This window comes from Cynara cardunculus (assembly GCF_001531365.2).
Source record: "Cynara cardunculus var. scolymus isolate 2C chromosome LG 5, CcrdV1, whole genome shotgun sequence".
Lineage (NCBI taxonomy): Eukaryota > Viridiplantae > Streptophyta > Magnoliopsida > Asterales > Asteraceae > Cynara > Cynara cardunculus.
In genome coordinates, this window is record NC_037532.1 from 1,236,965 (window position 1) to 1,261,657 (window position 24,693).

Genomic DNA, 24,693 nt, shown 5'->3' on the forward strand with positions numbered 1-24,693 from the left:
CTCGGAAGACATGAGGAATGACGAAGAAAAACCAAATCCACGTGTATCTTACAAAAAGATAAAATGTATTGTGTAGAAGAATTAGCAGAAAATCAGTAAAAAAAATTAAAGCAGATAAAACAAAAGATATAGTTGATGACTGAGTACCTAGACAGGGGCGGATTTAGTGTATGGTGGTAGGGGTCTTAGGCCCCCAACAAACCCACCAAATTTTTTTTTAAAAAAATGTTATAAAAAGATTTGTTTAGTAAATTTTTCTATTGTGCGCCCAACAAGAACAAGACAAGGGCCCCCAACTTGATATCATGATTGTTAATTGGTCCATTTGCAACACACATTGATATTTTCGTTCGAAATATAAAATATAAAAATTATACACTTCGATGAATTAGTAAAAAGTCAACTGAAAATCGATATGAATAAGTTATGTTTATTCAGTTAACTGAACCGTTTAAGCCGTAAAGGAAACCTAAAATCGTTTTCATGCAGATGAATCATTTGGTTTTGAATTTTTTTTCTTTTTACATCTCTAAATGTGCCCCCAACTATAAAAGTTTATGGATCCGTTACTGAAACTAGAAAGAAGGGTGGGGCTGGTAATGGTTAGGGGTTGTTAAGTGTGGAAGCGAATGGGAGAGGTGGTGAGTAAAGGCGTGAAACAAATACTAAGGTTGTGAGTTGTGGTTACTGAAAGTGAAGTTGGTGAGAAAAGTTTCTGAGAGCCGAGAGTGGATCATGTTGACCAACTCCAAGCTGAAGATCATAGAACAGAACAAGGGATATAGACTTGGGATCATGTGAGACTGACCTGTTTTGGTGAGATCCGTGAGACTATTTTTTTTTACACTTGAAACTTCATAACAAAATGCTGTGAAAGTAACATTCACAGTGTTTTTACTGTGAAGGTTCGACTTTTTTTTTATCTTCACCAGCGTTTTGCTGTGAAGTTTCAAGTGTAAAAAGGTGATCTCACGGGTCTCACAAAAACAGACTGGTCTCACGTGAACCCAACCCATCATACATACATACAAACAGAGAAGGTTTACTTTGCAAACTACGTTATTTATACAAACCGTACAAACCTCATTCAACCAATCATAATTTTCTATTTTGTTCATTTTTTTTGTAATTATGAGAGGTTGATTAATCATTGTATTGTGGAGGGTGTTAATCATGGATATTATCACTTTCATATATTAATTTTAGAGAAATACATAAAACAGTTTCATTAAAATTTCAAAAATATTATATGAAACAATTTTATAACCATATATGAAACAACTTCATAAAAAAATATTATATGAAACACTTTCATAAGATTAAACAATTTCATGAAAAATTTTCATAAAATTAAACAATGAAATTGACGAAAAAGGGTGGTTTGCACAATTTGTAAAAATAAAGGCGTTTGCATTTGATTGCTTCTCTATACACACACACACATATATATATATATATATATATATATATATAATTTCAAATGTAAAAAATGGTTTCATGGGTCTCAGAAAAAAAGTTCGTCTCACATCATGTCAATTCTATATATGTACATACATACATATGTATATATAACAGGAATTACTCTTATATTTTATGTTAAAAAGATGAACAATTAGACTGCTTTTCCTCATTTAGGTCATTGTTGTTAGTCAAAGTTATGTTACATCATGTCTTGATAGCTTTCAATTTCAATGTTCTTTAATAGTAATGACGACATTTTAATGATCAATTCCTAAAGTTATATATATAGAGAGAGAGAAAGAGAAGGGTGAGTTATAATGCAACCTTTTACATTTGTACAACCAATACAATTCAATCTCAATTGTTCATTTAATTTGATGAATATKTGATTTCATAAAAGTTTTGATTATTCTCTAATATAAAGCATTGATCGTATTTAATGAACCATAGTCATTTTGCATAAATATTCAAGTCATAATAAATAAACTCTCATCATTTTTATTAATTATTAAATTTTATTTATTTTATTACAAAATTATTTTTTACCTATAAATAAAGCCATTTTTTGTTAAAACAAACATTTAGTTTTTTTTTTATAAAACCTTAATTTTAGCAATGGTTCCATTCTAACCATGTAAAAAAAAGTCAAAAATAACACATAACGATCTTCTATACACAGTTTCTTTAAAAACTGTGTATAATAATCGTGTATAGAAATCATATATGTAGTACTGTTTGTTACAACCAGAACTTTTTTTAAGAAATAAATGAAAAAGATTCCATACGATTATTTTAGTGGCATTTGGCAATATGTCATGGTCTTGGTCTATATGTAATTAATGGAAATAGACTAAACATTTTTATATGAATAAAATAATTCATTAATCTAAAATTAATTTCAACTGGTTATCCGGGTATTTAAATGTTTAAAATTTTACATCTTAGATATCAAAATAGAAGTTTTAAAAGTATGTTATCCAAAATAGAAATCAAGTTAAAATACGTTACTTTTCATGCAATTTGGCCTTTTCATATATATTGGCTTGCGAGTTTGTAACATTTAGAAGGTTTGCGGTTTCTTTCATGCTTAATGGAGTTAGTCAAGGTGCCAACAAGTAGATCCAAATATTTCCGGTTACAAAAAACGAAGTACATTCCAAACTTAAGTGATATTTTTTGATGTGAACTTTTAACCATCACTTTTTTTTTTATTAACCTGGATATTCAACCCGTTATGCGAGCTGACTAATCTCAGGGAGACCACCTACTTTGCAGATAGCCCGGAGTCACCGCATTTGAACCTCTGTGGCCACAAAGGGATTTTTATTCCTCATTGGATTTGAACCTGAGACCTCCTGGTAGTTTTTATATTGCTTTTGAAATTTCACTCATTTACTACTGACAAAAAATGTCATCAACTTTCATTCATAGAGATGGTTACTTCCATCTCCGACTCTGCTAATTGCGTGTTCACATGCTCAAAACCAGTCTTATTCAACACTGGTTATATGTCGATCTTCTCATTTCCTCTTACATCTTTTACCCTCGTTCCATTTTAATATACACACGTAAACCAAATTTGTATTCTTATAATACATTGATACAAGCCTACGCATATAACTCTACCCTTGAGAGGTCATTCACTCAACTCGTGAACGTGTGGGATGATTACGTGGACCCAGATAGGTACACTTCTAAGCTTTTACTCAATGTTTTGGTAGTTAAAAGTGTCGATTTGGATGCACATTCATGGACATGTAATCAAGTCTGGTGACGCACAAGATGTGTACATTTGTAACACTTTGATCCATATGTATTCAAAACACTGATCTTTTAGCATTTCCCGTAACATCCTTGATAAGGTGTCTGATGGGACGTTGTACCGTAAAAGGGGAAAAATCAGTGATTCCTCCTTGGGGATGAGATTTCTGATGGATATGTTGTATGTTCCTGGATATATATGGAGGAGAGGATGGGGTTTGGGGTCCTGGCTCGTTGCCACCTCCACTTAGACCAAGACCTAGTCAGGCACAAAAGACTAATCGGTATGATTTTTTTTTTCAAAAACGAAGAACGAAACTAAAAATGGTTGTACAAAATCGAATTCTTGGACTAATGTGGCGACTTAAGAAGATTAGTTGATTTGGGCATTAAACAAACTAGGACCGACAATTTGTGCACATTGATTGGTCATTATGTACAAAATTAAGATCGAAAACCTCTGATGCACATGGTCTAATGACACGGCTGAGGGCCTTAGACAAAACAACTCGACTAATCTGACCTAAAAAATATCAGCAAATTCGAAGTTTTTTTTAAATTTATAATCCAACCCTTGTCAAATTGGTTGAGATTGAGTTGTATCGATTAGATTGAAGACGTTAAAAAGTTTGTTAAATCAAAATCTAAAAAGCATTAAATTCAAGTTTACATGGTTAAACAATAAACACAACACATAAAACTATTTTGTACGTTATAAATTTTGCACAATTTTGGTAGTATAAATTTTAAATCTTAACTAAAAAATTCAAAAAACCCAACAAATTATCTCATTTTGAATGATTAAATTTTTGAACTATTTTTTCTGAATGAGAAAACCATTAAATTTTTTCACTTTAAATGATTAATTACTTGAACTATTTTTTTTAATGAAAAAATCATTAGACTTTCTCATTTTGATTGATTAAGTTCATGAATATTTTTTTAATAAATAAACCGTCATATTTTTAAAAATGGGTTCATACATTCTTTTAACCTAAAAAAGGTACATTAACCTATTAGTAAAAGTTTGATATTTTTTTTTAAATTCGGGGTCTTAATCATTCAAAATGTTAAAGTTTCATGATTTTTTTCGTTTAAAAAAATAGTTCATTAATTTAATTATTTAAAATAAGAAAGTTTAATAATTTTTTTATTAAAAAATAGTTTAATGACTAAACCGTTTAAAATAACAGAATTTGTTGGTTTTTTTTTTTTTTTTTTTTTTTTTTTTTTTTTTTGGAGTTTTCACTTGTAAAAATATATAATACTTATATATTTGCTTTATAAAATATATTATTTGCTTTATAAAATACTTTTTAATGATTAAATATCAAGATGTCTAAACGAGAGTCTTTCAAATATGTTTTAGTAACAAAAAGAACGTGGGTCATGCTTAGGTGTGAAAATAGGTTCGATTGAACGTTTTTGGAATTTTGAACATTGAATTTAAGAAAATAAATAGTCTCGGCTTGATGGGCTTTTTGACTCGGTTTGGGTTCGGCTTTTTTATACCTTTTCTATACTTAATGATATATTAATATCGACTAATAATTAAATATAAACATAATAAATAGGGATGGTGATTTGCCACAACCGGTTGGGAAACCTGATTCACCCGACCCGAACGGGGACGGGGATTCCCCGCTAAAACGGGTCCCAGGGTTGGGGATCCCCGGTAGACTCAAACCAGGAACGGGGTTGGGTCGGGGAACACCGGTAGAATCAAACTAACGGGTATTCTTAATGGGGTTTGACCGGGGATTGATATTGACTGGGGAAGGGATGTTAAACCCTGTACCCGTCGGGGACTAGGGCCGGGACCGGAGGATGTTACTACAAACCACGCCAAGGATTACAAAACCCGCTCCATCCCTACTCCGTTGCCATGCTTGATAATAAAATTGTAAAAAGCAAAACCAAACAATTCAATTTTAGGTTTTGGTTTGTATTATTGATTTGTTTCATGTTTTGGTCTGTATGTATAAATGTGTTATAAGAAATGTATTCTCATGTGTTTTAATGTACAAATCAACGTTGCATAAATAACGTATGTTTTCCTTTTGGACTAAAAATACTGTATGTTTTATATACATATAAAGGGGTAATTAATAGACATAGTCATTTTCAGGGACCAAATTCGTCTCTTGGTTGCTTTTCTCGCTTTTCCGTCCCTTAGATAAATAGAGAGGGAGGGCAGAGTTTTTGGTTGCTTCGACCAGGATAAAAGATCTGATTGAAGCTGCTGATCCCATGCCCCTTTTCAAAAATATCACTACTTTTGCAAGTGACACCTCCCTGATTTACAGATGTAGCTAAAAAACAAAATAAATTACTTTTACTCAGATTCGCAAGTGACACCTCTGTGACTTGATGACCTTAAAAAACAATCAAGTGACAACTCTGTCACTTGCAGATGTTAAAAGTGAAGACCACTTGCGAACATAATGATATTTTTAAAAATCCCGAAAAATAATAATTAAGAGACAAATTTGATCTCTGAAAACGACTATTTTTATTAATTTTCCATATATAAATTGATTTATGAAATTTATAACACCAATTGAAGGGGTTGTTTGGTTACTTCTTAATAGTTCCATTAAGAGGTAAATCTTGTTTGACAAAAAAAATTTATCTCTTAATAGTTTTAAAACCATCTGAATGATTTTATATCATAAGCTTCTCTTAACAGTTTAGCGCCCTAATTTTATTGTAAACAATTATCAAACAATTATATTTCATTTTGCATTATATCATGAAAGTATTTTAATCACTTAATCATTTTGTACAAAATCATTCAACAACTACCGAATAGACTATATGGGTTTGTGTTTAATTTTTAATTTTATTTTATTAAAAAATCCATAAAAAAAAAGTTAATTTCTCTCTCTCTCTCTCTTTCCTTTCTCTTTTTAAAAAGCCTTCGAACTCCAAACCCCATTTCACGCAACAAAACACCTCTCTCTCTCTATCTATCGCTTTCTCTTTCATCTCTCTCTAAGATGATGTTCATGGTGGCGACATCTTCAAAGCAGAGTACAGGTGTTCATCTTTAGATCCATCATCAAACCCTAATTTCAACAATCAATATCTTGATTAAATGGGCAGATTAAATCACAGAAAATCCAACTTTAATTTCGTTACAAACACCTGGGTTTTAATCCGGATCACTTCTTGTTTCTCTTGACCGCCATGGAAGCTGCTGAAACCTTCCTTTCTCTTCATTAATTCTTCATCGTTTTTCTTCTTTTTTGATGCTCAGAAACAGATCCAGAACTGTTATCAAACAACAACCGATCATGGCGGATCAACAAGCTCCTTCTCTTTCTTCACCCACGACCCGACCCGTTTCATCCTTCCTTCCTTCTCCAAGGTTCTTCAATGGCCTCTTCTCCCCCAAAACCCTAACCGATTCAGAACCTTCACCCACTTCGATTCTCGATATCCACAAAAATTTCAACTATAACCCATTGGGTATCAACAAAACCCGAATCAAACCCACGAAGAGCTTCCATGAAATCAAAAACCCATCTGAGAAATTCGATCATGAAGGGATCGCTCTAGCCCTAATTGAAGAACAACCCGATGAAACCATTAATAAACCCAATACAATTAGCCGTAAGGTTCTGTTTGCATCAAATCTAAAGATTCAAATCCCATCGTCTACCTTATCTTCAACTGGATCCCCCGAATCTCCCGGCGATTATGGAATCAAGACCCGGAACTCGCAGTTTTCGGGTACTCCGACTGGATTCGGGTCGCCTCGAGCTTTCACGGGTCCTTTGTCTTTGAGTGAGATGGAGCTTTCGGAAGAGTATACCCGAGTGATTTCTCATGGGCCAAACCCGAGAACCACCCATATTTATGATAACTGTGTTGTAGAAAGCTGTTGTGGTGTAATCGGGTCGCCCGAATTCAAGAAGCCTGGTCCGAAATCGCCATGTGAGAGTTTCTTAAGCTTATGTCATGCCTGCAACAAGAATCTTGGAGAAGGAAGTGATATCTTCATGTACAGGTGAGTACCAAAATCTATTTGCTTATTTTTTTCATTAAATTAGTCTTAATATATATTATATATATACACACACACACATACGTACATACATATATATATATATAGAACAACAAATGATTGATGAATAGTGGCAATTAGGGGTGTAATTATTCAACAATTCACAAGTGAATTATATGGTTTTAGCAATCAGGGGTGTAATTATTCAATCATTCACATGTGAATAATATGGTTTTGGAATTGAGATTGAAGATGAATATAAAAAGAGATGGTGATGAGGGTAGTGTTTAATTGCATTTACAGGGGTGAGAAGGCCTTTTGCAGTGAAGAATGCAGATGCCAAGAAATGGTTTTGGATGGATTGATGGACTCATAGTAACCACTATGTTGAAATGACTATTTTACCCTTTCTTGTATTCAGTGTTTCAAGCTCACCAGGGTCTGTCTTGAGCATTGATGACCAAGATGGGAATTTTGCTATGTTTGTGCTTTTGATTGGATTGTAATGATAGTAATTGAGGTAGGGTGGATCATGGATGATTACTGGGGTAGGGGTGTTGGGTTTTTGTTTTATTTTTACTTTTTTTATTAAATAATTTTTGTTTACCATTCCACTATATCCTTGTAATGATTCTGTAGAAAAAGAAAAAGGAAAGTTGTGGTGATTGATGTTATTTTTGGATTTATTTTATTATAATTTGCTACATACTTCAATAAAAAGGAAATTTAATCATTTTATTTTCAATGATACTTGATTGATAATGTTGCTTGACAGTTGTCGAATGGTTTTATACAAAATGATTAAAAGGTTCTCATGATATAGTGTAAAATGAAATATAATTGTTTGGTAATTGTTTACAATAAAATTAGGGCGCTGAATGCTTAAGGGAGATCCAAGATACAAAATTATTCAGATGGTTTTAAAACCATTAAGAGGTTGATTTTTTTTTTCTGAACAAGATTCACCTCTTAACGATTCATAGACTCCTATTAGCTATTAATTGATAAACCAAAAAACTATATAATCGTATATTGAAAAAATAGTTAAGATATATAGAAAAAGATAAAAACAAATATCATGGGAGTTTATTAATGCATTATTTAAAATAAAATTTTAAACTTTTCAAGAAAAAAAATTAAAATATTTTTTTTTTCTTCTAAAAAGTTAATTTATAATTAATCAAATATATTTTTTAATTAGTTTAAAAAATAACTAAACTAATAATTATCAAAACTAAACCAAAAATCATAGGATTTTTGGATATTTTGCAATTATTGTTGATAAATAAATATGTAAAGTTATCTATAATTGATGATAATGAATTTATTTAATAATTTGTGTGTATTTAAATCTAAGAAAATAATGTTTAAAAAATCATTTAATTATTTGGTGGTTTGGATAAACATGTATATTATTATAGATTAGGTTGTCATTAACTTGTTATGCACCAATTATTATTTTGTATGTAATTTTTTTAACAATGTTAGATGCATACTTATGCGATGTGGTATCTCAAACATTTTTTATATAGTAATTACGGTAATAGAAGCAATCTTTCTATGTTAGTGTTACTGTAATGTATAAAGTTGTACTTGACTTTCTAATAAARTTGGTCGTATTTGGCATAGTGGGCCCCCWGTGGGGGGATCGTATCGGCGTGTTCTATTCGATACGGGTAGGAGAAGAACCCGACCCGGGGTTATTCGTCTTCCTAGTCTTCGACACACGAAAAGGGTGTGAACGTTTTTTTTTTATTGTATCGAATCTAAAAATGTTAAACTTGAAATGGAAATTATGTTTTACTGAGTTTGAAAATCCGATCGTATTAATGATCAAAACATAAAGATCAAGTTTATAATCAATAACTACTTTCATCGAAACATCAACAATATCTTCAACATTTATGCTATATTTTTTTTATTAAACAGAGTATCAAAAAAAATCAAAAAGGAATTACATTCAACTCTGACAGTTATTCAATTTTAATAATTTCGTTGTTAATTTTGTTATTAAAATATTTTATAAATTTATGATTCGAATACAGTTTTAAAAAGAAAACTTCAAAAAGAATAATAAGACATTTATGGACCGTTTATCAACATTTACCCGGATAAGCGTTTATTAAGTAGTATTAATTTACCAGATGAATATGGTAAGTACCAAGAATCTTACACGGTAAGAGCAAAGGCAAGTACCGAGAGTCTTACCCGGTAAGTGAGAGCAATGACTCTTACCACGGTTAGCGTTTACCGGGTAAATTGTTGCATTTGATACCATTTTGGTGGATTAAAATCTTACYCGATAAGTAAGTAATGATGTTGAATTTTTCCGGTAAACAATTATCCTATTAAACGTTTAGTAAACGGTATTTTTTTTAGAGATTTTATTAAATTATAGATTTTAATTTATTTTTTCTTTAGCTTGAAAAAAGCTCTCAAATCTTTAATTTTCCTTAAATATTATTCTTTTATAATTTTCAATTATATAATAATTAGTTATAAATTAAAAAAAAAAACCATTATAAAAAAGAGGATAAACAAGTTGTAATTATTATATTATTTGTTTATGAGCAGTTGGAAGAAAAAGTGACAAAAGTGGGGTCCATTTATTCTAACCAATAATTTTGTGACTTCACAAAATAACAATTGAGTCACCGGTTATTGATGCCAAGTCCATTCTACACTTATTTATCTGGGTTTTTTCCTTTTTAAATCGGATAAATTCTATGAACAAAAATGTATTTTAACTTGATTTCTGTTTTGGATAATGTATTTTTAAATGTTTAAGTTACCGGATGAATATGATAAGGACCAAGAATCTTACCTGGTAAGAGCGAGACAAGAATCAAGAGTCTTATCCGGTAAGTGAGGACGACGACTCTTACCATGGTAAGCGCTTACCGGGTAAATTGTTGCATACGATACCGTTTTTGTGGACTAAAATCTTATTCGGTAAATAAATGATAGTGTTAAATTTTACMGGTAAGCACTTACCAAGTAAGTGTTTGGTAAACGGCCTCTTGGCATATACCTAAATTTTGTATCATTTCGCTTGACTTGTATGATATTTCAACTGTTTAATGTTTATTTGTTGGTAACTTTTTTTGAAACCCCTCGAGGAGAACCAGATGAACCATAATGTCCACCACGGCTTCTGCTGTGGTACTGATCCTGATGCTATGCAACAGCCACAAACGTCTATGTTTCTTAGCGAAATCATTATGTGAACAATTACATGATTATTCTCAATCTAGTTACCAGATTTAACTGATAAAACAAACAAGAAAAATGTCAGTATTTGTATATTTTTGTAGTAAATATTTTTTCTGTAAAAAATAAATTTTCAGTTCATCTCACTACATTAACAATTGAAGAGTAATGAATTGTAACAACCTTACAACTTTCAAATGCATTAATTATGACCCTTTTGGCAAATGCATACAACGTTCGATAATGATTGATAGTTAAGGGTTTATAATTTGGGATTTTTGTTTCGTTCAGTTTAAATTCTATTTTTAAAGCATTTAGTTTTTTAAGTCGAGCAATTACCAGTTTATTAAATAACTATCAGACCTTATTGAAAAAGTCCCAATTTTAGTTGAATGTTTAATGGGACTAACGAAGAAATCATGTTTCTTTATCAGGGGCGGATGGCCATAGGAGCCATGACCCCTAAGTTTTTTTTTCCGATAAAGTGAAGCATCTTCAGTTCATTAAGGTTTTAAGTATAAAATTCTTTTGGGCTCCTCCACTATTGTTGATCCAGTTCATTTGTGTTCAGCCTCTGTTCTTTATACTCACAAAATAATGCCAGGAAAACCTGTAGACGTGACAAGTCCATGTATATGGACGTCCAGATGCTTACATTATGAAAAGGTCCGTTTTTTTTTGTCTATTTGATAGTGCAGAGCCAATTTGGGAAGTCTGACGTAGACGTCTGAACTGATTTTTGGAGATGCCTAATCTGGATTGGTCCTTGCGAACGGCCGAATCCATCTTCACGGACTACTGGGATGCAAATACATCATATTTTCAAAAACTCTGTTGAAAAAAAAAATCAGATTTTGTCTTTTCAACAAATGAAAGTATGATTTTTTCTTACATAAAACAAAACTTATTTTCATTTCATTTTTCCTACAAACACTTGCACACAAAACCTTTTTCTGTTTTCCCTAAAATATCTGAATTTAAAATCAACAGTCTCTTAATAAATTTTATAAGGTCATCAAATATGTCAGATTTTGATAATAAGTGCTTATAGTTTGATAAAACTTGTAGGCCTTTGGCCTAGCGATATGTGAGTCATTGGCCTCCTAGGAGGGTAAATGTTCAAGCTTCACCAAAGATGAGGAGAGTGTGTGAGTTTATTTATTCTATCTGCCGTATATAAATATTATATACTTCAAAAGTGTAAACTTAGAAAATCTTCGTCACTGTCTCGTTCTAAACATTCAAGTAATTACGTAATATGTTTCCTATATATTAATTTTAATAATCCATCCGTGTGAAAGATTTTATATTGGACAGTGTCTTTGGTATATATCGTTTATTTTTTTGGCAATTTATACTTTTAACGTCTTTATGAATCCGTGAAAGACTTGACAAGAGAACTATTCATGAAATTGAAGATGACTTGACGATGTACACTGTTGTCTTTGAGCCTTTTTTATTCTTTACTGTGCATACATTTACGTCATAGTAAAAGACAGATGATCGTTTGACGTATGAACACCAGTAACATGATTTGAAGGCCTATCAGTACTCAAATCACTTGTATGAGTAGAAGTTTCAATAGAAGTACAACATCAACCTCTTGTTTTTTTCACAACGAGATGTCTCTGAAATTGATGAACAACCTTGATGATCATGAATACAGAAACATCTCATGCTTTGATATGTGGGTTGACAGTTTAAACTGAACTATGAAGATTTTAAATTTCGATATATAACTGTAGTTTATACAGAAATACGTTAACCCCAGTTAATATTAACAAAAGCAGAAAACCCATGGAAAATAAACTTCGAACAGGAAGAAAGAAATTTTGCTGTTAAAAAACGTGTTATATTTTTAAAACGACTATCGCAAGGTGCAAAACGTCAGTTTGCTTAGAGCATCTCCAATCAGTATGCCATACATTCTCTCTTTTTTCAAATTTACAGATTTTTCTCGGTTCTCTCTCTCTCGTTTCTCTATTTTAGATGAGAATTTAGCATAGCTGTTGCAACAAACTTTTTTCCTCATATCTCCAAGTTTTTCAAAATAGTATAGCTGTTGGAGATGCTCTTAGAGTCCATTGTACATATACTTGAATTTGGCAAAAATAAATCTGAGAAATTTGTTTGACTTACAAATATGATAATACCAACGAGACTCCAGTACAAGTTTCTTCATTTATTATACTGTTATCCAGTTTTTTTCATCGCTTAAATAAACTAATAAATAACTGATCCATCAAAGTCCTTTCACTTTTTAGCCATGCCAAAAAACCAAATTCTCCTTATGAAGTGAATAATAAAGATTTGACTTTGGCGGATTACTTATTTGGGTTGGGTTCATGTGAGACAAAACTGTTTTCGTAAGATATGATTTTACACTTGAAACTTCACAACAAAATATTGTGAATGTAAAAAAAAAATTCTTTACAGTATTRCTGTAAAGTTTCAAGTGTAAAAATCATGTATCATATATACCCGAAAACATGCTTGTAAAATAAATGTAGCATTGCACTTGCAATTATGAATAATATTGTAAAATATGAAGACCCCAAGCAGTTGGAATGAGAAATAACGCGTCTTTACCGGGGTCATTGATAGGGTAGTGTCGACTGTTTTACCTTCTGCAATCTAATTTCATGGAATTTCACTCATAATTTCCACCTCCACTCTCACTTTCATCAATATATACATACACCATATCTATACGTATAGCTCACCATCACTCATCTTCTCTTCTGATCCATTTTTTGGGATCTGTAACGCAAAATCTGTCTCCGTAGCTAGGGTTTCCTGTTTTTCTCTGATTCCAACAACTATGAAGGTTCATCCTGCGCCAAATAAGCGGAACATCACCGTCCGGTACGATTTTGGTTCACAGTCCAACGCCGCTGCTACTATCTGCCGTCAAAAGAAGCTCCGGCGACTTCCGCACATCTTTGCCAAAGTACTTGAGCTTCCGTTTTACGCCGACGCCGACGTTTCGATCGAGGAAACGTCTGATTCGTTGATATTCATTGTTGATACGGACGACGATATCGGAACCGACATCGCAGCTCATACTATTGAGATCTATCCTGGCGTGACGAAAGTTGTTGTGAGAGGGACACGTGGTGTTGGTGATTGTGGTGGTGATGTAAACGAGTTGGAGGTAGATTTGTGGCGGTTTAGGCTTCCGGAGTCTACGCAGCCCGAGCTTGCTACGGCGGCATTTAGTGATGGAGAGCTTGTGGTTACTGTACCGAAAGACGTTAATCTGGAGAGAAATCAGGAAGAAATTTGGGGTGAAGGTAACGGAACTGGACGGCTTGTTCTGGTACAGTAATATCAATATGTTATGTTGTTGGAAGTTGCTATTTCTATTAAGTTCAATCGAATGTTGTTTTAGGTTGATGATCATCTTCCTCAATGAACATGTGCTAAGCGTTTTTGATGTTGATGATGATAGCTGGTTTCAGACCTTCAGTTTTTTTAGATTTTCTTCAAATATTTCTATCTTGATTATTTGATTTATGAGCTCCTAACTATGAGCTTTATCATGCTAATTGTTTGAATCGAGTGACAAACAATGTCATTACTATGATAACTGATTCAATCATAGTTCATTGTCAGTGGAACTACAACAATGGTATCTTAACCAGGAGCTTTATCATGCTAACTGTCTGAATCAAGTTGCAGAAGTGTTTATCATCATTGAATATACCATATTTCGTCGTTAAAGGAACTGCCATTTTGGTCTGACTTCTACCTTGTAGAGGTAGAGGGTTTGAATCCTGGGGACTAGAGAGCAAAACCACTCAACCTGATGAATTTAAATCTAAGTGGTCATTTGCACCAGCATTCTTTTATGTTTTTACTTGTATGCAATTTATTGAAGTCGGTTATCGCCTTCAATTATCACCCAGTGGGGGTATCAATAGATTACATCCTCATTTATTTTTCATACATGTTAAAGCAAGTTTGTGTAGTAATACCCCCTCCCACCCTCTTAACTTGATCATCCTTTATTACATCATATCTTTCTAGGCCATTTAATCATAACCACTTAATATCCATAACAGCGTAAATTTAATGGCATTCTCTTGCGTATGAACCTGCAATTCCCCTGAAAAGAAACTGACTACACACTTGATGAATAAATTTGTATGAGTAAGGCTTGTCTTGTATGAGTGAATGCCTTTCTTCAGATTATGAAAATTTTAGGCTGCAATGAGATGTCAATGTTATTGGGTATTGTACTATTGTTTACAGTAGTACCTCCTGTCTACTATGCTTTCAGGAATGTTATAGCGGAACTTGTTAGGTTTTTCCAGTATTAGGTATAAAAAAACTTGATCCTGATTACATATCTTTACTTAAACGGGAGAATGTCATGTAGCCTAATCCCCCCCTGGTCCGAGTGTCTAACAAGTTAATGTGATGCAAGTCAGTTTACGTCAGTAATAAAGCAAATGCTTACTAATCGAATGCTTAGACTCCAAAATTCACACACAAATGACACTTCCAGATATTCACGAGCCTGGCCTTTCCCCTTCACTCCTTATGGATGTGAAACAGCAATATTATTCGATTCCCTTCTTCTAACCATTCCCTTTCTATATATTGCTAGCCTAACCTCTCCACCGACTTAGCAGTTTTGTCAACAAAATATCGAAAGCACCCTTGACTTATAGATCTCCTAAGTATGTCTAACATAATGCTTTTAGCAGTACTTAAAAGAGAAGCAAAACATACTTGCCTCCATTCATCACCTCAAGTGAATGAGACCATGATCACATCTTGATTCCCCTTCCATTTAAGACGAACTGAATGTTGAACTGTTAAATGGTATAAAAGAATAGTATCATTTGTTGAACTGTTAAATTGTATAAAAGAGTGGCATCATTTACGCAAGTACAACTTGCCCATATGCCTAATTAAGGTGATTCAGACAAACTTATAACATGTTTGTTAGTCACACCTCTAATTAGAGTCTGTCCAAACCTTCAACACACGTTTTTATCTGGTGCTTCTACCCCTGTGCCTGCTGCATTTGTGTTTGTCCCACCTGTTATAGTTTTTTGCCAATACTTCCAACTTATCCTTGTTTTTAAGCCTGTTGGATGTTAGCATGTCACTGCTACTGGCGCTTCTGCCCTTTGGTGATCCTGCAAGCATGCAATTGCTATTCATAAAAGTAGCTGAAGTATTTATTCCTTCAATGTTTGTTGCATGCCTCCCTCTAGATAACCTCTATTTGAAGTACAATGCAATTGCTCCATGACATTTTTTCTACTTTAAGCAAGAAGAAAATTGTTGTTGCTGTTACTTATGGGTTTAATCACTAATGTGAAAAAAATTAGGACCTAAGTTTTTTTCTTCACCATGAGAGAATATTTATACCAATCATCTATTATCTTAAGACAGTAGCCTGGGGCCTAATCACATAGGGTGCATATGGTATCCTGGATGGACAGGACATAACAAAACAAAAACTTGTTATCCCACATTTGGTGCGACATTAGACGATAGGACTGGTCATCTGGCTGGACAAAAAAGCATTTTTTTTTTCCTGTCCCACCAAAATAGGTGGAACAAAAACAAGGAAGATAGGACAAGATTGGTAAATTACTAAACCACCTATGTTAAATTAAAACCCTAAAACCTTCCAAACTTCTTTCATCTGTCTACCTCACCCTCACTTGTCCAGTCCAGTCCTCTCCAGTACCATGCATGAGATGGAGAGATGATTCTAAAGTTTGCTATAGTTTGATTTAAGATGGTAATTGTCTTTTGTCTTTTGTTTTTTGTATAGGCTGTGTGAATCCAAGCTTCTAATTTTCTTGTGATTGTGTCGTTCAAATAGGGTTTGTGCTTGAGGGTGTTCCAATGTGAGATATGTATCAGGCCCCCCCTAAGTTTTTGGGGCCCAGTTATATGTGTTCTAAGTTCTAACTTTTACCCATATATATATGTTTTAACCTTTAACCCAATTATACATGTTTTAGCCCAATTATAGTATTTTAAGCTTTTACTCTTTTAGTTGATTTGACGATTCCCAAATCCGGATTTTGAAAAATGTTGGACAAATGATCCTATTCAAGTGAATTTATATGTTACTTGGTCATTTAAAGACATTTTTCTTGTATTAATTTGTAAGACTTCTAATACGATATATGGTATGAAATTTTATATTTTGTTTTATTTATTACCAGTTATGTCAACCTATAGTCTTGACACAGGTTTTACAAGGTCTCTAAAAGGATTGGAACGACCCGGTTGGTTATGCTTCTCATGTACTCATTACATAGATGGTAGTATATCATAAATTTAACGGAAGAACATCATAGACTCATTTGTTACTTTAAATTCTAGAACAATATATGTTTCTTGTTCAAACTTATCTGATTATTGATGTAGGACAGTCTCTCTTCCCTCCGCTCGCCACTTTCCAAGATACCCGTAATTAGATCATTTCTGGTATTGCTTACGACAACTTCCCAGCTTTTATGCTCTTAGCAAGTGTGCACATGGAGGTATGGGTTCGTTCCTTTTTGGTTAGTTTCTCGGTACTCTTTCTTACCTTCATAAATTGCTTCCACCTTAACTACTTTTAGAACCAAAAAAGGGATTCCCTTCGTACTTAATTGTTTGCTACCACCTATAGAAATCAACTCAATCTGACCTGAACTGAAGTACATGAATTTAGATTAGCAGTAACTAGCTTCCTAAACTAGCTTCTTATGGTCATATTATAAGCTAGCTTATTGAAAAAGCTCTGTTTGATAAGCCAAAAACCAGCTTATAAATTGGCTTCTTGAAAAGCTTCTTCACTCCCATGAGTTTTTTTCCTTCACTTTTTTCCAATTATCCTCTTTGTATTTTTATATAAATAAACAAAAACCCCATCCTTCAAATCTTTAAAAAAATAACATTTAACTCATACAGATTCTCTATTTTCGAGATTTCAACATTAATTATATTTTTAAAATATTTTATTATTGTATCTCCCATTATCCTTCTTAAAAAACTTTGTATAAAATAATAGATAATTTAATCTCATTGGTGGGAATTAATAAATTTTTTCTCTCTACTCACATTGAAGTTTAGAGAATTCTCTTAACTTGGAGTTTTCTCTTGTTTTTCTATTTTAGAGAACAATATAGAGAATTTGCTCGAACAAAATAGAGAGTGAAATCTCAGTTTATTTTAGAGAATCTGTTGGAGATTCTCTAATAACTGGTTTATCAGCTAGCCTAAATACCAGTACTTGAAAGTTTAAAATTGTGGGCCAAATGATTCTCTTGGTCAATGCTTATTGCCATTCTTTTTGGTTTGTTTTTTGTGTTGGGTATGTGTCAACTTTTTGCCAGGATTTCAATGGATCATATAGTTTTTTCTTTGCATCTTCCTGTTTGCTAAAGTTATACCTCAATTTCCGGTCTTTTGCGTTGCAAGGGCGAATGCTCAACTTCTTCGGTCTCGTTTTGGTGGTGTTTTATCTTTATTTCAAATCAAGTAATTCGAGTATTTCAGAATCTATTACCTGTGGCCCGTTCTTTTATGTCTTTTCTACATGTGATCATGTTTTTTCTACTTTCGGATTCTCAGTTGCTTTTGAACCTAACTTGATCATCGTTCTGTTCTTGTGCTCGTGTCTTGTATTTTGAATTGATTTCTGATGGGCCAATTTCATGGGACCATGCCCTTGGTTTGAGTCACCTCAGGACCAATGATGATTTTTAAGTTATCTTTAGGGCCCAATGAATATTTCGGAATCTATTACCAGTAACCCTTTCTATTGTGTCTTTCCAACATGTGATGGTGTTTTTGCTACATTTCTCGAGTTTTGAATGGGTTTCTAATGGGCCCAAATCCCAATCTCATGGGACCATGTTGGGACTACTGTCCATAGGTCACTGGTTCGAGTCTCCCAAGACCACAATGGAATTCTTTTTGCTGTTATGTTCAGGGCACCGTGAAGAATTATACGTCTAATGCTAGTGACTCGTTTTTTCCTGTCCTTCCCACACGTGATCATGTTTCTCTATTTTCGATTCGCAATTGCTCGTGAACCTAACTTGATAATCATTTTGTGCTTGTGTCTTTATCAGATCGGGGAATTGTGTGTTATTAGGCCTCAAGTTTACAAAAAGATTACAGAATACAAAGAAAAGATAATAACGAATATTTATCAAGACTTGTCTAAATCTATATTCATTTAAACATCCAATAGACAATAGTCTTTTGCATCTTGGATTGGTTTATGATGGACCCAATTTCATGGGACCAGGCTAGGCTTTTGGGCTCCTTCCACAGCTCACCACTTCAGTCTAGTGACTCCAGAGATGGCAAAATGGGCCCAGTCCGGCCCGGGACTGGCGGAGGACCGAGACCGACTTAGGACCCATCCCGAGACCGGTTTGGGACCGCCAAAAAATATGTATTCGGCTATGTCTAATCTAGTCCACTGAGGGTAATTGAGGATTTTTCTAACAGTTATCTTTAAAGGCTATAGGATGAGTTGAGGTGTGGTCCATCAAAAAATATACATGGGATGAATGATTTGGATGGTGGAGCATCTTTAATGGTTATATTATAATTTTTCTAAAAAGAATATCTAAAACTAAAATTTCTAAAAAAAAATGTTAAAATCTTTAAAATATCAAATTTTAACATAAAAAATGTGATCATCGTCTTAGATAGAGTTGCAAAGTTAGTTGGGAAGTTTTATTGGTTTGAGATGATTGTTGTTTTTGGTAATGGTAATGGTGATGGTAATGGTAATGGTAATGGTGGTCCAAATGAATTTTGGGTCCGTGAGCCAATGTACTTTTCTGCATCTACTTCTTATCATGAATGAGCTCAAATAAATATATACACTTTTGGGTTTTCATGCATGTGTGTCAAAATGTTTTGTTGTGAAGTTTTCAAATGCAAAAAAAATGGTCTTACGGGTCTCATGAAAACAAACTAGTCTCACGTGATTTTACATTAAAATGACATGTTCATGAGCGACCTATGTCTCCGGCGCTCCGTTTGCATTGATCGTTAGTGTGAAGTACACTTGGTTTTACTGTTTCTGTGTTTTTTTATTCGGTTATTATTCTCATTTCAACCCCTATCTCTTTATCTATATGTATATATTTAGATGACATTCTAATTAAACTCATAATTTTTTAGTTTAATAAAAAAACGTCTTTATATTTATTGGATTTAGATAAAATCTCATTTAAGATTGTATACCTAAATATTTTTACGATAAAGGTTGTAATTATAGGATTTTGGTGTTCTTATTTTTATGGTCAAAATATTAGATATGAAAGAACAAAAGATAAAGTTTTATTTGATAAATATAATGAAATGGTACCTAATTTTATTTGGGTTATTACTTACTTTTGAATGGTTTACATGTTGTCCGATGGATATGATTTTGGATAATAAGTATTTTTTGGCCATTAATTTACAAAACATCACATTTTTTGCTTTGTTTCAAGTAGAGTTGTCCATGGATCGGATTGGGAAAAAATTGGTTTGGCCAAATTCTGGTCAATGTGGTCTGAGAAAAGTTTCGATTGGTTTGGGATCATGAAAGATAAAGACCGAACTTGGGCGGTTTAGACTCGTTCAGAATCGGTCTGGTTAATTTGCCGAGGCTTTATATGATCTGTTAAAAAAATAGAAGAAATTAACGGATTTATATACAAAAATAGCAAATTGGGTAAGTTTTTATCTGGTCTGAACTAATCAAAGCTTTATCAGTTCAAAAATACATTCTTTGTTCATTAAACTGACTGTGATTTGGTCTGGATTAATGACGTCGTTGATCGGTCTATATTGGTTCCGTTCAAACGCCAATCTCTAATTGCCAAAATACAAAGAAAATAAAGCTACAAACTTTGCAAAACAATGGAATCATTATGAGAAATGAAAAACAATCATTGCATTTACATTTTCATAATATCTGCTTAATCATTCATTTTTTGTAAAAAATTAATAATCAACATATTAACAATGTGAAGAATGTTGGTATGCTGTTTTACTTGTTACATAAACAACATAGCATTCGTAAGGTCTCAAATCACAACAATGTGTCACCTTCACATTTCAAATCAACAAAACAGATACGAAAATGATTAAAGACAAGATTATATAGATTCATAACCCTACAACTTGAATTTTCAATATAAACCATATTCTTTTAACATGCAAAGCTGAAAGACAACCTATGTAACCTAAACCAACTTCTAGTTTGATTTATGTTGTTAAAACAAATATTTCATCTAATAACGTTAAAAAAACAAAGGATCCTTGATCTAAAGGTATGTGAGCCTTTGGCCTTTAGCAGGTCAGAAGTTCAAATCTCACAAAACCTAGGTAATCTAAACCAGCTTCTAGTTTGATTTATGTTGTTAAAACAAATAGTTCATCTAATAACATAAAAAAACAAAGGGGGCCTTTGACCTAGCGGTATGTGAATCTTTGGTTTTCTAGCAAGTCAGAGGTTCAAATCTTACCAAAGGTGAGAAGGGCATGCGAATTTATTTGTTTTATTCGTCGTATATAAATACTACATACTTAAAAAACATTAAAAATTTTATCAAATAGCATACAAAGAATAAAGAATTTATTGATATCTACCCCCAATTGAATTTACATATATATGATACTTGCATCAAAATAATAATGTCCAACAACTACTTTAAATAGGGATGAGTTTGATATTTTTAAGGTGCATTTGGTGCACAAACCATATGAGATAGGACGAGACAAAAGAAAGTATCATGTCTGACATGACATAAAAAAACACGGTTGGACAAAAACTATATAAGCTAGTTTTTGTCAAACATAATTTGTTCATCAGCTATTAGTAGGCTTTGTCGGTCAACGTCTAGCTTATCAACCATCAATTATTTTATCAGCTATCAGTTAGTTTATCAAACATAACGTTATTTCCATAACAATATAATTTCACCATAAATCTAACATTGAAGATCAAACCTTGAATATTTATGTTTTCCCCACAATTTCTCTCTTTAGACCGAGAGTTTATGAACACCACTAGTCAGCGTTGGTTCTAAGGTTGTAGGTGTCTAGAAGTTCCCCATCAAATCCCCATGGCTCAACTCTGGACATGCGGTGGAAACTCCTTTGAGGGGAGAAGGATGAATTGTTAGTGTAGACGATTTGGAAGATATAATCGGCGGCTTAAATAATGAATTTATAAATAGAATTGAGGCTTTAGAGACAATATTTCTCTAAATATACTTGAAACAAAGACTAGATTGTCATGCTGTCAAGATATCAGTATCCTTGGTTTCATAGCAGTCCCAAACATGCCTCTAGAAAGATCAGAAGTGGTCAGAGCTGTAATTGTCTAACGAATACACATGCCCAAATTGATATAAAAGAACAACAAGTTTTTTTGGGGTTCTAAAAACTGCATTCAAATCCAAGACTTTTGTTCAATAGTTTCATATAAGTACAGAGTAGCAGTTATATCGTCAAGAAACCATTTAAAATAAATCCAAAATAAACTACATTTAGGATACAGTACTATCTACCATCTAGTCCAAATTTACATGAGAGATATGTGAACCTCATATTGGATTTAATGTAGAATTCTGAAGAGCTGCTTATTTGGAACTAACTCATAAGAACATACACCAAAAACAATAGCACAAGGACAAATTTGTTTGGTTGTAAATTTTTTTCTAAGGATAACAAAGAAATGACAAAACAGATGACAAACCTTGTATAAAGTATGCTCTTCGATTTCAACCGGTCCTTTGATAGCCGAAATAGGATTCAACGGCGTAGCCTCTAATCCGCACCTCTCCCTGAGAGCTTGAAAACGAAAGCATCCATGGAGAATCTACCTCTTACTATATAAAGGGAAGTTCTCACACACTTGAAAACACCAAATATATCTAAAGTTCCATTAAGACAACGACGGTACCGCTAAAAGATGGCATCCCAATTAGCATTATTCTCCGTGATAGTACTCTTACTAATGGTGGGTACTAATGCCGGCGGCATTGCTATTTACTGGGGTCAAAACGGCGGTGAGGGCACATTGGCAGAGACGTGCTCAACTGGGAACTACGATTATGTCAACCTAGCGTTTCTTGCAACATTTGGTAACGGTCAAACACCCATGATAAATCTTGCTGGTCATTGTGATCCGTACAGCAATGGGTGCACCAATTTAACATCGGATATCGAATCATGTCAAGCTAAAGGAATCAAGGTGATGCTCACAATTGGAGGAGCAGCTGGAAGCTATTACCTCACTTCTGCTGCAGATGCTAAACAAGTTGCTACTTACCTTTGGAATAACTTCTTAGGTGGGAAATCAACCACTCGTCCTCTTGGCGACGCCGTGTTGGATGGAATTGACTTTGATATCGAAGGAGGAACTACGCAACATTGGGATGATCTTGCCAGGTACCTTTTTTAAAGTATATAATATTTATATCCGACAAATAGTACCCACACTTTGAATCCTTGACCTCTTGGGAGGCTAGGCTCTAGTGATAATCCAGCCAAAGACTCTTTTGTGATCTCGTGAGGTATCATTCTTTTGAAGTATATAATTTTATATACGACAAATAGCAATTTCCAACAAACCAAAACGTATATATACGACATACTCACACACACTTCTCAGTCCTCACCTTTGGTGTGAGATTTGAACTCTTGACATCCTCAAAAACTGTGTGCTCTACCCGTAATCCGGATACTGCTTGGCCAATGACCCTCTGGTGATCTTGCTAGGTACCTTTCTGGATATAGCAATCAAGGTAAGAAGGTATACTTGACRGCAGCACCCCAGTGTCCCTTCCCAGATGCATATATTGGAGTTGCACTTAAAACGGGCCTTTTCGACTATGTTTGGGTTCAGTTTTATAACAACCCTCCTTGCCAATACTCTGGAGGTGTTACCAATCTTGAAGATTCATGGAAGCAATGGACTTCTGACATACCAGCAACCAAGATTTTMTTGGGGCTACCTGCAGCACCTGCAGCTGCAGGAAGTGGATACATCCCTGTTGGTGATCTAACATCTCAAGTTCTTCCAGCAATCAAAGGTTCTGCAAAGTATGGAGGTGTTATGTTGTGGTCTAAATACTATGATGATCAGACTGGATATAGTTCTTCCATCAAAAGCCATGTGTAGGGTGTGAAGTCCATTCGTGTTGTGTTGATTGTAGAAGTCTGCTTGTATCATGATCTTATGTGATTATAATATTTGATTATTGAGCTATCTAATTTCCAATGTTATGATAATTTCTCATGCAACTATAATATTTGCCTAGTGCATAGAAGAGGTACACAGACATTCATACAAAGAAATACATATTGATTCGGATGTGAGAATAGGAGTTAAAGTGAGAAGTGTAAAAAGGGATTTGGACCCTTAATCACCTTTAACCTCAACCCAACCCATGAATTGAGGTTAGAAGGGAATTGATCTGGTGTATCTCATTAATGTTTCTCTTCAATTAGATTCGATCCAAGGATGGAGATCTTTTCTTACCCTTCTCACCATAACTTTCATTCTTACCGGAACCCAACTCTACTGATTCATACACTTTTGTATATGTGAGCTTGATTTGATCTCAATTGAATATAAACAATAGACAAAATTGTGAATGATGAATAGAAACACACTTAAATCAATTAAAGCGAATGTAATCACATCAAAACTAATCAAATAGTTCATTTAAACATTCCAACTCATCATTCAACTAATCCCAAAGTGAATTTACCCTAACATTGATGCGATCAAAAGAATTCAAAATGATATATAGGATTATTCACTCGGTTTCAGTTAAAGCTCAATCCAGACAGTAATGGCAGGACAAAAGAACTACCATTCATGTTCAATTGTCAACATAAAAGATATATAACATGAAGTTCAAACCACTAAAAATTTGAGAACTCCCTGTTGGTATGTTGAATCGGATAGAGCGCAAAACTGAACAGCTTCTGATACGTGCGTCTGATCACTCTACTGTTGATTCGATCCCCAAGTGTGTTTATCTGTTGTTTATATTCAATTGAAATCAAATCAAGCTCTCATAAATAAACATGTATGAATAAGTATGTATTTCTCTGTAGAAATGTCTATATACCTCTTCTACGTACCAGGCAAAGATATTATACAAAAAATAAGAACACTTAAATAGTTTATTTGATACTAATATTAGTATCTGTTTTTCAAAATTTTATGATATCTTCAAATATATATTTAAAACATTATATCA

The 24,693-nt window shown here is 33.4% G+C and overlaps 3 protein-coding genes across 4 annotated transcripts; all 3 read left to right on the forward strand.

The window, feature by feature from the left end:
• Nucleotides 1–6,174: 6,174 nt before the first annotated feature.
• LOC112513437 (protein MARD1-like) lies at nt 6,175–7,913 on the forward strand. Of its 2 annotated transcripts, XM_025119705.1 has the most exons (3): nt 6,181–6,261; nt 6,482–7,234; nt 7,535–7,913. In XM_025119705.1, the coding sequence occupies exons 2-3, from the start codon at nt 6,519–6,521 to the stop codon at nt 7,605–7,607; spliced, it is 789 nt and encodes a 262-aa protein (XP_024975473.1). In that variant the 5' UTR covers nt 6,181–6,261; nt 6,482–6,518; the 3' UTR covers nt 7,608–7,913. The 2 variants fall into 2 exon arrangements, with proteins under 2 accessions (XP_024975472.1, XP_024975473.1); XM_025119704.1 differs by having other exon boundaries at nt 6,175–7,234.
• A 5,151-nt stretch (nt 7,914–13,064) lies between these two features.
• Nucleotides 13,065–13,983, forward strand: LOC112512501. The gene has a single exon (XM_025118497.1). The coding sequence runs from the start codon at nt 13,263–13,265 to the stop codon at nt 13,767–13,769; it is 507 nt and encodes a 168-aa protein (XP_024974265.1). The 5' UTR covers nt 13,065–13,262; the 3' UTR covers nt 13,770–13,983.
• An 8,408-nt stretch (nt 13,984–22,391) lies between these two features.
• LOC112512299 (hevamine-A-like) lies at nt 22,392–23,603 on the forward strand. Its single transcript, XM_025118177.1, has 2 exons — nt 22,392–22,870; nt 23,201–23,603. Exons 1-2 carry the CDS (start codon nt 22,392–22,394, stop codon nt 23,601–23,603), a joined length of 882 nt encoding a protein of 293 aa, XP_024973945.1.
• Nucleotides 23,604–24,693: the final 1,090 nt, after the last annotated feature.